At 46.3% G+C, this 11,870-nt stretch overlaps 5 protein-coding genes across 5 annotated transcripts; 2 read left to right on the plus strand and 3 right to left on the minus strand.

The window, feature by feature from the left end:
* The first annotated feature begins 138 nt into the window (after window positions 1-138).
* On the plus strand, window positions 139-729 carry msd1 (mitotic spindle density 1). Its single transcript, XM_017137699.3, has 2 exons — window positions 139-245; window positions 313-729. The coding sequence occupies exons 1-2, from the start codon at window positions 209-211 to the stop codon at window positions 690-692; spliced, it is 417 nt and encodes a 138-aa protein (XP_016993188.3). The 5' UTR covers window positions 139-208; the 3' UTR covers window positions 693-729.
* On the minus strand, window positions 693-1,568 carry msd5 (mitotic spindle density 5). The gene has a single exon (XM_017137698.3). It carries the CDS (start codon window positions 1,530-1,532, stop codon window positions 759-761), a length of 774 nt encoding a protein of 257 aa, XP_016993187.3. The 5' UTR covers window positions 1,533-1,568; the 3' UTR covers window positions 693-758.
* A 189-nt stretch (window positions 1,569-1,757) lies between these two features.
* Window positions 1,758-3,051, minus strand: LOC108054654 (uncharacterized). The gene is made up of 3 exons (XM_017137700.3): window positions 2,923-3,051; window positions 2,095-2,862; window positions 1,758-2,035 (listed from the first exon to the last, which is right to left on the minus strand). The coding sequence occupies exons 1-3, from the start codon at window positions 2,929-2,931 to the stop codon at window positions 1,820-1,822; spliced, it is 993 nt and encodes a 330-aa protein (XP_016993189.3). The 5' UTR covers window positions 2,932-3,051; the 3' UTR covers window positions 1,758-1,819.
* Window positions 3,052-3,547: 496 nt separating this feature from the next.
* On the plus strand, window positions 3,548-8,925 carry Hmbs (porphobilinogen deaminase-like protein l(3)02640). Its single transcript, XM_017137746.3, has 4 exons — window positions 3,548-3,957; window positions 4,677-4,749; window positions 6,788-7,057; window positions 7,120-8,925. Exons 1-4 carry the CDS (start codon window positions 3,910-3,912, stop codon window positions 8,658-8,660), a joined length of 1,932 nt encoding a protein of 643 aa, XP_016993235.3. The 5' UTR covers window positions 3,548-3,909; the 3' UTR covers window positions 8,661-8,925.
* A 14-nt stretch (window positions 8,926-8,939) lies between these two features.
* Window positions 8,940-11,772, minus strand: indra. Its single transcript, XM_017137744.3, has 2 exons — window positions 11,528-11,772; window positions 8,940-11,463 (listed from the first exon to the last, which is right to left on the minus strand). The coding sequence occupies exons 1-2, from the start codon at window positions 11,663-11,665 to the stop codon at window positions 9,301-9,303; spliced, it is 2,301 nt and encodes a 766-aa protein (XP_016993233.3). The 5' UTR covers window positions 11,666-11,772; the 3' UTR covers window positions 8,940-9,300.
* Between the last annotated feature and the right edge of the window lie 98 nt (window positions 11,773-11,870).

An 11,870-nucleotide genomic window follows, 5' to 3' on the forward strand; every position in this document is an offset into this window, starting at 1 on the left:
GGGGTAAGGAAGTTGCTCACTAAAATCGAGTATTTTAAAACTAGTTATTTTATTGAAAAACATCCATTTCAAAACAAACCTTTAATTCAAGTTCAAATTTCGATAGTAATTCGATTAATTTGTGGTATTTTAAGAAGGCTTAGTATTTTCTGTACCCTACTAACCAAGGTCACTCTGTTTTTATACCAAAAAAAAAAAAAAATTCGAAATGTCGGACGCTGTGGACAAAATGTTGGCGGGAATGGGTAAAAACTAACTAATTAAGCAATAAAACTAGTGAGAAAGATGGCTAAATATGACTCCGAATTACAGCCATCAATCGGCAGACGATGAACCGGCAGTTAACCAAGATAGACGAGATAATGGAGAGATCAAACAACACTCTACTTCACATCGAGTCAAACAGCAAGGCTCTCAGTCAGAATGTGGCTCCCGCGGAGTCCCAAAAGGTGTACAACCTTCGCCCGGAGGAGGAGATGTCGCTGTCCAGGATCCTGGAAAACTTCAAGCTGCTGATGCGGAGCACCGACCAGCGGGAGGAGGCCTTCAGCGCTTTGGACGGCTGTCTGGCCTACAGGCATCGCGTGGAGCACCTGGGCAGCTCCGTGAGGAAACTGGTGGCCCTCTACGACACCGTCGGCCAGATGAGGAGCTCCCAGGAGGAGCGGGAAGTCAGCGATGAGTCGCCCTAATCTATAGGATCTTCTAATCTTTATATATAATTTATGCTGTTACATTTTCTTATAAATTAAATTTAATCAAATCAATGCCATGTTGTAGCTGCTAATCTGGAGGAGCGTGTAAGTAAGCACCTCGACGAACATCTCCAGGCGGGCGGCCAGGCTGCCGTTGGCCAGTATCTCGCTGGGATTGGGCAGCTGGAGGCTGTTGGAGCGCAGGTAGTTCAACTGCTCCATGTTCTCGGCAATGGTCATCAGTTTCTCCTGCTCCTCCGGCGTAAAAGCATCCGGCGGGGACTCGGCGCCGCTGGGCATCAGCTTCTCCAGCTGCTGGGCAAAGCCGTGCAGTTGCGATAGCTTCTGTTTGTATATGGATTCCGTGGTGTCCAGGGCGGCGGCCTCGTCGTAGATCTTGGCCAGCTTCCGCTGGAAGGCCTTGAAGTCGTTGTACACATCCACGGCACTGCGATGCTCCTCTAGACGCGTCAGGCTGAGCGAGACATTCGAGGAGTTCATGGCCATGGCCACCGAGGAGTCCTCCGCTCCTCCTCCTCCCCGCAAGATCGTCGAGTTGGTGCGCTGCAACTCCCGCTTCTTGGGCATCCGCTGCAGATTGGCCGGATAATCCTCGAGGGTTCGGAACAGCTCCGCATATTCCGCCACCGAGCCCATTTCCTTGGCGGGCGTTGTGGCCGCCGCCTCCTCCTCCATCATCTGCTGCAGACTGTCGAAGAAGGCGCCCGGCTTCATCACCGTCTTGGAGACGCAGACGTCTTTGAGGTTCCGCACATGCTGCGGATATTTCTGGTACAATTTGGACGAAATCCTGCTGAAATCTACGCTGTTTTCCATTTCCCTTATTTTTTACTTGACGCTTTCTTTTCTGCCCTTGTCCGATAACTTGTTTTGAATGTCGATATCCGCAACTATTGGATATCGATAAAAACAATCCTTGGCCGTTATATTTTTCAAAATTATAAGTTTCCCATACGATTTCAAGGTTTTAACCCTACTTTAAATTTAACAAACAGACGAGAAAACTGGTCCTTAAAGAACTAATTTTTCAATATTCTGACAAATAATTATAGGATTAAGATTATATAGCTTAACTAAAAGAGCAGGCTTTATTCAATTCTCAGTCATCCATACTCCGACTGGACAGTGAGCGAAAACTGGCCCTTGGGAATGGTGTTGGCATGGTACCAGATGCGCGTGTCCACCAGAACGGCGTCGCCGGGCTCCACGTAGAAGGAGAAGGGCTGGCACTGGTGGTCGCACTCGGGGGCGGGGGCCAAAAACCAGCTCTTGTTGCCCCTCAACTGGGCCTGCCACATCAGGCGGGGAATGTAGTCCAGCTGAAAAGGAAAACAAAGAAATTAGCATTAGTTTAGGTGATTCCTTAGCTAAGACCCACATGCATCACGGCTCCCTGCTCGTAGCCCATCAAAATGAAATCCGTGTGCGGCATTTCGGCATCGACGGGCAGGAAGTGCGGGCGGGGATACAGCTTCCGCAGCTCCGCCAGGACAGCCGGCTGGCAGACACTCCAGCCGACGAACCAGGGCACTCCCTGGCTGAGATTCGAGCGCTCCGTGGACATGGCGAGCACATCCTTCAGCGTCTTGAGATCAGAGTTGAAGTGCAGGAACTGGCAGTCCGAGTCCATGGCTCCGGGGACACTCTCGTACAGCTCCTTGATGTAGGCGAAGCTGAGCTCCTTCTGGGCCGGCCAATGGGCCACCGCCCGCTTCACGATGATGGGCAGCGAGGAGTAGGCGTGCGGGGCGAACTCCTCCATAGTGAGATTGTCGAGGATAAGCGGACCGCGAACCCCCTTACAAAACTCACAATCGCTGATGGGCCGCGTGGCCTCCCAGACGAGGTAGTTGTTGGGCAGGAAGCAGCGCACGCCGAGCAGGAACGAGATGGTCTCGTAGAAGACCGGCGTGGCCACCAAAATGAAGAAGACGATGCCCAGCAGCCAGAGCAGATTCAGGCGGTTCTGGTTGTGGTCCCTGTCCCGCGTCTTGCGGAACGCCTCCTCCAGCTCCTGCGTGGACACCAGCCCCGTGCGCATCACATTCCGATGCAGTGCGTCCAGCTGGTCGGCCAAATCCGGGCCCAGGCGCTCGCGAACCGCCTGCATCCGGTTGCCCAGCGTCCGCGTGGGACGGCTGATGAACTGGTGAGTACAACATTATATTATAAACAAGTATTTTGCGCAATATTGCCAATTTCTCACCAGAAACATTTAAAATCCTTTTGTTTTTCTTTTAAGCCTTTTGATATCGATTAACGATTTCTTCTTTGTTTTTATTTTGCCTTCAAACAGCTGAGTTCTGGAGTTGCCAAGTTGGCATTATGTAGAAGTGGTATTTTTCCGTTAATTTATTTTAAATTATAAATGGTTTTCAATAAGAACAATTTGCGATTTATTGTTGAATAGCTTAATTTAATGATTATCGATTTTTAAGTCTGTGTTTTATAATAGAGTCTTATTTAAGGCTTACAAACTTTATTTGAAAAAGGAACATACCTCATACCTTAGCCAATTTAAAATAGATTGAAAAGTAAGACTTTTATTTTAAGTTTTTCAAGTCTACATGCCATTTAAATTGAATCTTACATGGCCTACACATTTTTCCTAAGATTCTTTTAAACTAAAGTCCATTTTTAATGCAAAGAAAAACATACTGTTAAATAACTTTAAAAATCGTACCCAACTTTATATACAATTTCCCAGTTTTTTAAACATTTGTTGTTAATTTTAAATTGCTGTCAGTATTTTTTAAGTGATCTAGCGTTAGCCCCAAAGTGTCTCCAAGCACTAGGCAACCCTCCCACCAACGTATATTTTAACAGTCCGCCCGCGGTCATACTTATCATTCACTTTTTGCTCTTTGCTCGGTCGTAGTATCGGCCAGCAGCTAAATTTTGGAAAGATCTTACGGATTGGGATTAGCTACCGATAGTACAAAGCCAACGTGACAATAACTTCAAAATGTGTCTTGAATAGTGCGTGCATTTACCTTTTCATTCATCGTTCATCCGGGCTCTCTGCTGTCTCCCTTGCACTCGCGTCTCTAACTGGCTGCCAACGTGACCCCGAAAGCTGTCCTTCTCGCGCACACTTTCACTTTGCACCAGAAGCACCAAAAACAACGAACAAATAACCTAGCATAAACCATTATTGTGCAATACTGATTAGCGAGACTTTAAGTCGGTTATAATGTCGGCGCAGGAAAAGGTTATTCGCGTTGGATCGCGAAAGAGCGAGGTAAGAATCTAAATTTATGTGCATACATCCGCTTTTGAATCGAATTGGAATGCTGCATTTGAATTTCAATCACATTTCGTGGGCTCTGGCTCTCTCCTTCCCTCCCCCTTAAGTGCAATACTTGTTGCTCTCCGCATGGTGTAGTTGTAGTTGTTGTACTTGCTCTGCTTTTTGGTTACTTTACTGTTACACAATTCGCAATAGCAACAACACGCACTTTTGCGGGGGGAGTGAGAGAGAAAGAGAGAGGCCAAACTTATACAGTCCACACTCGAAAAAAAGAAGTTAATTAAAAATAATACCAAACTTTTATAGGTCAAATATAAAAAGGCCTCCTTAAATAAAATAAAGCCATTAAATATTTTAATATGTTGTAAAATCTAAGTACATATGCTTACATTATCGTGCCCGCACTGTACTTGTTTTTCTGCGGTTTGATGCTTTTTATTTGGCCATCGCTCTCTTGATCTCTCGGTTCCAAAAAACTTGATTTCAAGCTGGTGCTTTTTAATAATTTTTGTGTTAATTGCACCGAGCCACCTTTGATCGTGCTTGAAACGAAGGCCACCTGTGTGCCGCTGGCATTTAAATTTGAAATTACTTGACTTATTTGCCAGCTGAGTGCCCCACTCTCTCTCGCTCCTTTTCATTCGGTTCATTTGCATTTAGCATTTAATGGACACTCTATTAATCAATTAATTTATATCCCCTCTTTACAGCTGGCTCTGATTCAGACCAAACATGTCATCGGCCGACTGCAGAAGCTATATCCCAAGCAGAAATTCGAGATCCGTAAGTGAAAGTCGGGGGGTAAACATAAATACTGGAATTGGAATATGGGGGCTGGGACTGGAAGGGGGAAATTGGAAACTCATGCCGCGTTAACAGGCACTGGAAGCCGCCCTTCCAGGCAAACAGCCAACTCACGCTGCATAAAGAGGTTTAAGAAACTGGAAGCGAAGCATGACTCGTGGAAATTCCAGCTGGAACCATGGGGCTTATCTCACTTTTTTAAATGATAGTGGTCAAAAACAAAAATATTACAATCGTTTAAATGGTATTGCATATGATCGGTATTATTTTGTATACATATCTCTGTTTCTTCTGTATTTCCTCGGCTCTCTCAATCTTTCGTCATCTCTTTCCCACTCACGTGCCATTTTGGCAAAGTTTGCTCAATGTCAATGCCTATTGTTGTTTTTGTTGCTCTCGAGATTAGGGAATGCCGAAAAATGTTATATCACACATACAAACATACAGTGGAGGGTAATCAAATAGGTCTGAAAATGATTATTACTTTCATAACTAACTAAACTGGTTTGTCAAGATATAAAATTACTACTTAATTAATGATATATCTTCCATTAAAATGAATCAAAATAAATATCAATTATCAAGTTTATACTACAAATTCACTTTCAAAAAGTGTTCAAAACAATTAATTAGATTTTAATAAAACTGAATTCTCAAACATTTTACAAAATATTTAAAATGTTTTTATTTTAAAAATTATTTAATATTTGAATTTTAGTTATATTTGTATGCCGACAGTTGTAGAAATACTTATGCGCTCTGCCATTACGTGAGCATTTTTTGTTTGGATGATATGATATCTCTGATCAGTTTATCTGATCACTGCCGTTCTGCCACCGATAACGTAAATATTTCCGATTAGTTTTACGCTTGCTGTTGAAATAATAGGGAAATCAGTTGAAATTGTATTTAAACAGGCATGTTTGAGTACCTTTGAACCCGATAAGATTGGAGAGTTTTTGGAAATATTTTTAGAAGCACTCACGATGAGTCAGTTTGATTTATGGTTTTAGCATGGCGAGCACGAACAAACGTAATCTACTTGGATTACTTAGAGTTCACTTGCCCTATCGATATTCCATTAAAATGAAATTCAGCAAGTGCTTTATTCAACACCTCGCACGCAATATCCTCTTTTGATGTGGACATTTATTCAAATTGTATTCCCCGTTCCGATAAGCAAAACATTTGGAAAAGACATTATCGTGGCGTGTCCGAAATGAAAGAAGGGGAAGTTGGGGAGATATATTCCGTTTGCATGTCTCGCTTGATTGCTGTCGTAAAGTCGAGATACTTGGGGTGCTACTGGGTCCCTTATCAGGTGATGGTGACATAACTTACTGCAATTATAGGAACCCCGCCCCCAAAGTGATCAATTTAAGATGTTTTTTTTTGCAAGATTCCCGTTTTAATGTTAAAGTAAAAACCTTTTTAAACAATTATATCTAAAACCTATGAAAGTTAGCAGGAATAAAAACATTCCGATAGTAAATTAGCAACTACTTATCAAAGTAAAATATTTACAAAGCTTAAAAAAGCAAACGAAATAAAGTTATTTAAATATTGTAAGCACTGGATTATTACAAATACCTTCAAATGATACTGATACTGGGTTAAGGATACAGATAGTTGGTAGCTGTTACTTAAAATGATAAAGATATTAAGAAGAAATAAAATCATTATGATACCAAATGTGTAACTACCTATCAAAGTAAAATATTTAGAAAGCTAAAACAAGCAAACAAAATAAAGCACATTAAATATTGTAACCACTTTAATATTAAAAATACCTCTAAATGATAAATATAGTTGGTAACTATTACTATTATACCATTTTTAAGCAATTAGTTTAAAATGATAAAGACATTAAGCAGGAATAAAATCATTATGATAGAAAATATGCAAATACTTATCACAGTAAACTACTTACAAAGATAAAAAAACACTCGAAATAATGTAATTTAAGCCTTGTAAACTTTAGATTACTAAAAATTCCCTATTGTTTTTATTCTTACAGACACCATGTCCACCTTTGGCGATCGTGTGCTGAACGTTTCCCTGCCCAAGATTGGCGAGAAGAGCCTGTTTACCCGCGACCTCGAGGATGCGCTGCGCAACGGAGGGGTTGACTTTGTGGTGCACTCTCTCAAGGATTTGCCCACGGCACTGCCAACGGGAATGGCCATCGGAGCCGTTCTGGAGCGAGAAGATGCCCGGGATGCACTGGTGCTGAGGGATAACTTCAAGGGCCACACGATAGCCTCGCTGCCCAAGGGCAGTGTGATTGGTAAGTAATACTAAATAAATTGTAATAAATTCTATTTACTAATTAATAATCTTTACCTTTAGGAACCTCCTCTCTCCGCCGCACGGCTCAGATCCGCCGGATGTATCCCCACTTGACTGTGTGCGATATTCGCGGCAATCTAAACACCCGATTGGCCAAGCTGGATGCCGCCGACTCCAAGTTCTCCGGCATCATTCTCGCCCAGGCAGGCCTGGTGCGGATGGGCTGGATGAGCCGCATCAGCCAGGTGCTGGAGCCCACCGACTTGCTCTATGCCGTCGGCCAAGGAGCCCTGGCTGTGGAGTGTCGGGCCAATGACGACCAAGTGCTGGCCATGCTGCAGAAACTAATGTGCCTCAATACAACGTGCCGCATCCTGGCCGAAAGGAGCTTCCTGAAGACCCTCGGCGGTGGCTGCTCTGCCCCCGTGGCAGTTGAGAGTAAACTAAAGGGTGAGCCCTTGAATGGAAACAGCCAGGAGGTGGGACTCTCGCTGACCGGAGCAGTTTGGAGTCTGGATGGAGCCATTGAGATACGGAATCACCTGGCTTGTGCCTTAAATGAACAGAAAACGGTGGTGGAGCAAGTGGAGCAGCGGAAGCGAGGAGCCCAGGAGCAGGAGGATAACAACAACAGCAGCAGCTGCGATTCCCCGCCAGCTACAAAGCGTGCCCGCAATGGCAACGACAGCTCCTCGGGATCGGATTCGAACTCAAACTCAAGCAGTCCGCGGCAGAGGGGCAGCCCACCGGTGATCTGCGAGGATGTAGCCGCCTGCGAGGCTCTCTCCGGCTACAGTGTGGCGCAGCTCTCGGAACTGGCCAGTCAGTGCCCGGTGCTGGGCAATCCAAGTGCTACCGGAATCGGTGGTGGCGATGCGGATACAACAAACAGCAATGTTAATGCAACCACTCCAAGGCAATGCCCGCTGCGCTTGGTGGCCGGCCAGGAAGTGATGGGTCAGTGTCCAGTGGCGCACAAGGCACCCGCAGAATCCGGTGACTCCTGCAGCGCAAACAATGATAATGTAGCTGCCCACTGTCCGCTGCAGATGCCCGTGGGCCAGGACTTTATGGGCGAGTGTCCGTATGTCAACAAGGAGATCAAGGTGTCCTATGCCCAGGCGGGCAAGTGTCCAGTGACGGGAGGAGTAGCAGGAGCAGCACCTGCACCCGCATCCATTCTGCCCACGCCACCGAGCAGCCGGGCCAGCAATGCCAGCAGCGTGGGCGATGAACTGGACAACGTGGCCACCTCCTCCAAGTGCCCATTTGCGGCAATGCATCAGGGCAGCGGTCTTGAGGCGCCGGCGGCCAAGGATAATGGAAACACTACCCAGGCCAAGTGCCCGTTCCTGCAGAAGACGGTGCAAATGTTCGACTACGCCGACGAGGAGCAGCCAACGCCGCAGCAATCGGTGCTCATCGAGGATGTGGAGAACCTGTTCTGCGGCCTCTTCCAGCACGCATGCCACAGTCGGGGGATCTACGAGCGGGCCAACCAGTTGGGCAAGACGCTGGCCGAGGACCTCATCAAGCGGGGAGCCCTCGAGGTGATGAAGGTGGCCCAGGCGGAGATTCACGGCAAGGTGGCCACGTCTTGAAGGCAACTTCTCCTTACTTCCATCACCCCGTCATCAAAATAACATCATCGTTTACATTAAGTAGAAAAGTGTAACTAGACAATACTGTTTTCATTTCACCCCCGTTGTTGAACTCCCGTGGAGAATCCCCAGATTTAACATCTGTATTGTATTCAATCCTTGTGCTCTCCTAGGCGAATCTTGTTGGTTTCCGCGTACACGCTATTTTAGTTTTGTTTTTGTTTGGGGAATATGACAAATAAATGTATAAGAAAGCTGAACTAAAGGTGTTTTTCGTATATATCGTAGTCACTTGACATTTTTATTAACAGTTTATTGTTCCATACAAAATAATGTTTCACAACTTAATTAATTTACATACTCTTGTGAAGTACGCGTACTTACGTGTAATTCCGACTGAGGTTTTTTAGTCTTATAGATTTAAATTTGTGATAGTGTCCCAAAGTTATTCAATAGTCAAAAATTGGTAAAGGTATAAACTGGGTTATACATTGCATTTCAGTTTTCAGCTCAGTTAAAAGTGTGTAAAAGCCTTAAGAAAATACAAACAAATGTACACCATGATACATGAGCTAATCAATAACCTAACGTAAAACTAAAGTGGTCAAGATGGATGTGAAAAAAGCGAATAAAATAGAGCCTAGACCAGGTGGTGGCGCTTCCGCAGGTGGGAGCTCAGGAAGTTGGCCTCCGTGAAGGACTTCTTGCATTTGGCCACGCCGCAGGGCAATCCACTCAGGACCACACAATCGGAGAAGTGGCTCACGTAGTCCAGCTGCTTGGTAAAGATTTCCTGGCACGTGGGACACTTCAGTTCGGAGGAGTGCTTCTTCTGGATGTGCAGCTCCAGACGTTGACGCGAGTTGACAAACTTGCCGCACTCCTTGCAGCTGAGTATGGACTCGTCGGCCGTCGAGTCGCCGCCAATGGACTCTAGGCGGGCCTTCTTGTGCGGCTTCACATTGTGGTTTATCTCATCCAGCAGTATTATATCGGAAGAAGAGGCTGTGTCCTCGAACTTCTCTTGCTTCTTGCGTTTATCCGCCTTCGAAGGAGTTGCACCATTCATGGTGACGTTTGAAAGGTCTACGAAGCTGTTTTTTGCTTTTTTTGGCTTCTTAACGGGCGACTGAGGTGCAGACATAAGTCCATCCTTTAAGGAGGCATCTTTCCGCGATGTTTCCCTAACAATCTTTTCCTCCGCCGGCCCCTCGTCTTCGTCATCGTCGATAGTGTTGTTCTGCTCTTGAAAACTACCCTCAATATCCACCTCCTCATCCTCTTCCTGCAGAATCTTGCGCTTGCTGGACTTGCCCAGCTCATCGCCCTCGTTGTGAAGAGTCGCCAAATGGATTTTCAGCGACTGCTTGGTAGTGAGGCTCTTTTCGCAGACGTTACACTTGAACACCTTCGGTTTGTCAATGCCGTGGGCGGTCTTCATGTGCTCCTGCATCTGCTTGGCGGTTGTTAACTCACAGTCACAGATTTCACACTGGAAATTGGGCAATTCCGCCCTGGGAGTAGAGGCACTGGATCCGTTGATGGCAAATGTGTATTCCGAGTCGTGCACGTTCCCCAGCATCCTCTTCCTCATTAGGGATTCGTTGAGCGCCTTGAAGGAGGCCACTTTGGGGCCCGCGGTTTCATCGGCACTCTCCTGGCTGAAAACCGGCTGCTCTATGGACTTGTTTGGCCTTTCTTTGGATTTTAAGGAGGCGTTTTTGGGCTGCGGGGTCTTTTCAGCTTTCTCCTGGCTGACAAAAGGTTCTTCTGCTTCTGGACTCTCCTTAGACTTTGTTTCCGCTGCCTTTTCTGCCTTCTTGGCCTTCGACTTCACTTCCTTTGGCTTTTGAGTCCCAGACACCTTTGGCTTCTGCTCTTTTACCTTTGGTTCCACCTTCTGCTTGGTTTCCGACTCCTTTCCCTTGACCTTTTCCTTCACTGCAACCTCGCTTTGTAGGATGCGCTTGTGGACGACCCGCAAATGATCCCGGAAGGTCTTCAGCACGCCGAAAGCCTTGGTGCAGTGGGTGCACTTGTATATGCGTGGCCGCTGATGGCCATGCTCCTTCTGCAGGTGCTCCTTCATCTGATTGCCGTACTTGGAGTGGAACTCGCATTCGGGGCACTGGAAACTGTTCAAGTTTATGGTAATGGGTGTACATTCCACGGCTCCCTCCTCCTCCTTTTCCTCCTCGCTCTCGGTCTGAATTTCCCTGGCCATGGCATCATCATCGCCGTTGCCAAAGAGATTTATGAACACCTTCTTCGTGGCCGAGACATTCATAGCGGGCGTCAGCTTCACGGAATCGTTGAGATTATCCTCCAGCGTGAGGGATAGTTGGTTTTTGCTACCCTCCAGTTTCTTGGGAGAAGCTGTGAGCGCCTGCTTCTTGGGCGTCTTTTGGAGCTTCTTCGGTGAAGCCGCCATGGCATTGAGTCCTGTGAGAGCCTTTTCGATGGTATTGGTCTCTGTGAGCGCCGAAATCGCGGGGCTGTCGGGCAGGAAGGCCACGGATTTGCTGCGCTGGCGGATGGTGGTGTTCTTCTTGGCCGGCGTCTTCTTCTTCTCCGTCTCCGCAGTGAGGTCTACGATCTCCGTGGCCGGTTCTTCAGCGGACTCCTGATCCTCGGCCTCCAGTTGCTCCTTTTGTGCAGCTGCCGCCTTGGAAACCTTGCCCTTCTTGGCGGGCGCCGCCAGAATTCTGTCTACCGTTTCACGGACCTTTTCGATCAAGGCGGTGGTGGACATGAAGCCCGAGGCGCAGATGAAGCATATCTTAATGGGCGCATTAGGTGGGATCTAAAGGGGTCAGGAAGTTAGGTGATAAGAAAGGGAAATCGGAATGCCGCTCGTTCAAACTCACGCTCTTGTGGGTGATGGCCTCCAGTATGTCTACCATTTTGGTGCCCACAAACGACTTCTGGGCGGTGAAAATCATCTTGGCCTCGTACCCATCATGGCAGTGGTCGCAAACCACCTCCTTTTTGGCTTTACTGGCCATGTTTTAAGTCACTTATCCAAGTAAAACCAAGCAAAATCAAAAGACAAATAGTGAAACGTGCGCACGTTTTTTTTTATAGCTGTTTTCAGGGCTGCAAAGTGACAGTTATCGAACTTAACAGGGCTCTGTTGCATAACAGTAGGGTTACCAGATGTTTACAAATATACTAAAAAGTACCAAAAACGCAACAAACTTAACATTCTGC

This window comes from Drosophila takahashii, chromosome 3L, assembly GCF_030179915.1.
Source record: "Drosophila takahashii strain IR98-3 E-12201 chromosome 3L, DtakHiC1v2, whole genome shotgun sequence".
Lineage (NCBI taxonomy): Eukaryota > Metazoa > Arthropoda > Insecta > Diptera > Drosophilidae > Drosophila > Drosophila takahashii.